General features: G+C 35.3%; 1 protein-coding gene across 1 annotated transcript in view; it reads right to left on the bottom strand.

Moving 5' to 3' along the window:
• LOC119591313 (eukaryotic translation initiation factor 3 subunit G-like) overlaps positions 1 to 1,591 on the bottom strand; it is a 5,353-nt gene that overhangs the window by 2,286 nt on the left and 1,476 nt on the right. The window contains exons 2-3 of the mRNA XM_037940044.1: positions 870 to 913; positions 358 to 449 (exon numbers count right to left, since the gene is read on the bottom strand). Coding sequence (XP_037795972.1) covers positions 358 to 449; positions 870 to 913 — 136 coding nt within the window. The remainder of the gene's footprint in view (positions 1 to 357; positions 450 to 869; positions 914 to 1,591) is intronic.

Genomic DNA, 1,591 nt, shown 5'->3' with positions numbered 1-1,591 from the left:
GGAGTCCAAATATGAGAAGAAAATTATTTCAAGCATTTCATTAGGAACAAAAATGTTATTCTAGTATCTTATTTGGAGCAACTATATTCTAGTAAGCATATACTACACAACACAAACTGATAGAAAATTCTCTGTATGTCCCTCTAACTGACAAAATAGCAAAATATTTCCCACTCTATTTGAAAAGAAATGATATTTTCAAGTTCCTTTGCTACATCACCCAATAAAATGAGATAAGAAAAACAATAGCTTGTTTTCCAAACTGCCATCACAGAGCACTACTAAGATACTTGTACCTTTCCACACATCTCAAGATTAAGGACAAAAAGGTACAAACTCGAAATACAATTTACACACCTTGATTTTCTTGCCTTCATCATTAATGCTGTACTCTGTAATTGTCTTCGATGTACCATCATTCTTCTCAACTGGAGGAGGGAGATTTCCCCCTGAAAAACAATTTACATTAACAACAATGAATTTAAGGTGGTAATCACTGATTAGTCATCAGCTAAAAGAGTTGCATAACAAAAACTATTTCCTATGACTTTGTTTATAATTCAGTTTTGAGATTATATATGAAGTAATTAAAACTCTGAAATTAGCTACACCACCATCTTTTCACTAGATGTGGCAGGGGTGCAATTATTGGCAAGATGTGAAATACGAGAATTTTTGTCCAGCATTACCTAAATCTCTCACAGTTACCTGACATGATCTAAGGAAAAAGAAGTCATGCTCTCGCCAACAAGCATGTGCATGTGTTCCTGCTCAATTTAAAACATTATATTCCACTTTTTTCACTTTCTCATGATCAATGGAGTTGTGACAAAACAAAAACAAAAACATCTATGTCAAACTGTACTAACCTTCCACCTCTTCTACTTCATCTGCCCAACTGGACTTCACTGTCCTGGAAAAAAATATACATATAAATATAACAGAAACAAGAACATACACAATCAATGTTGTACATTTCACCACAATGTCTATGAAACATTTCTCTAAGTAAAATTTATTCCTTCATATGGCCCAACAGAATTATAGATTATATATATATTTTTAAGACGAGTATAACCTCAGTAAATTTCCCAGACAATGTGGGGTTAACAAGGATATCAGATACTGCAAGAAAGTTATCTCAATCCATTCAGTAAGTTATGACCACATGAGTTATATTGGTCTATGACCTGTAGCCTGATCTCATTGGTGCTGGGAAACAATTAGAGTGCATGGCACCAGAGCCAAGTTAGAACACTCATAACAGAAGATACCTCATCACATGTACAGTCAAGCCTACTCTAAGTTGTGCACAATGAGCAATTGTTTTGTTTACCCCCTGCTGTAGTCACAAGAGAAACTTTTAAAAAAGCATTTAATCCCCTTGAAAGTAAACAGTCTTTTTATCCTCATTAGCTGAACAATTGTTCATGCCACCATCCAAAGAGAAAAGAGTGGGATTAACTTTACAAGTCCCACATTTACCAATTTCTCCCTCAAGTGACTTACTCCATGCACTACCCAGCCCATGGCTCAGAATGGTGTCAAGAGAACCCCACAAGCAATATATTAGGAGTGGCAGGATAATTGG

Source organism: Penaeus monodon, chromosome 28, assembly GCF_015228065.2.
Source record: "Penaeus monodon isolate SGIC_2016 chromosome 28, NSTDA_Pmon_1, whole genome shotgun sequence".
In the NCBI taxonomy this organism is placed as follows: Eukaryota; Metazoa; Arthropoda; class Malacostraca; order Decapoda; family Penaeidae; genus Penaeus; species Penaeus monodon.
The sequence above is the reverse complement of the archived record's forward strand: the minus strand, read 5'-3'. Positions and strand labels throughout refer to the sequence as shown.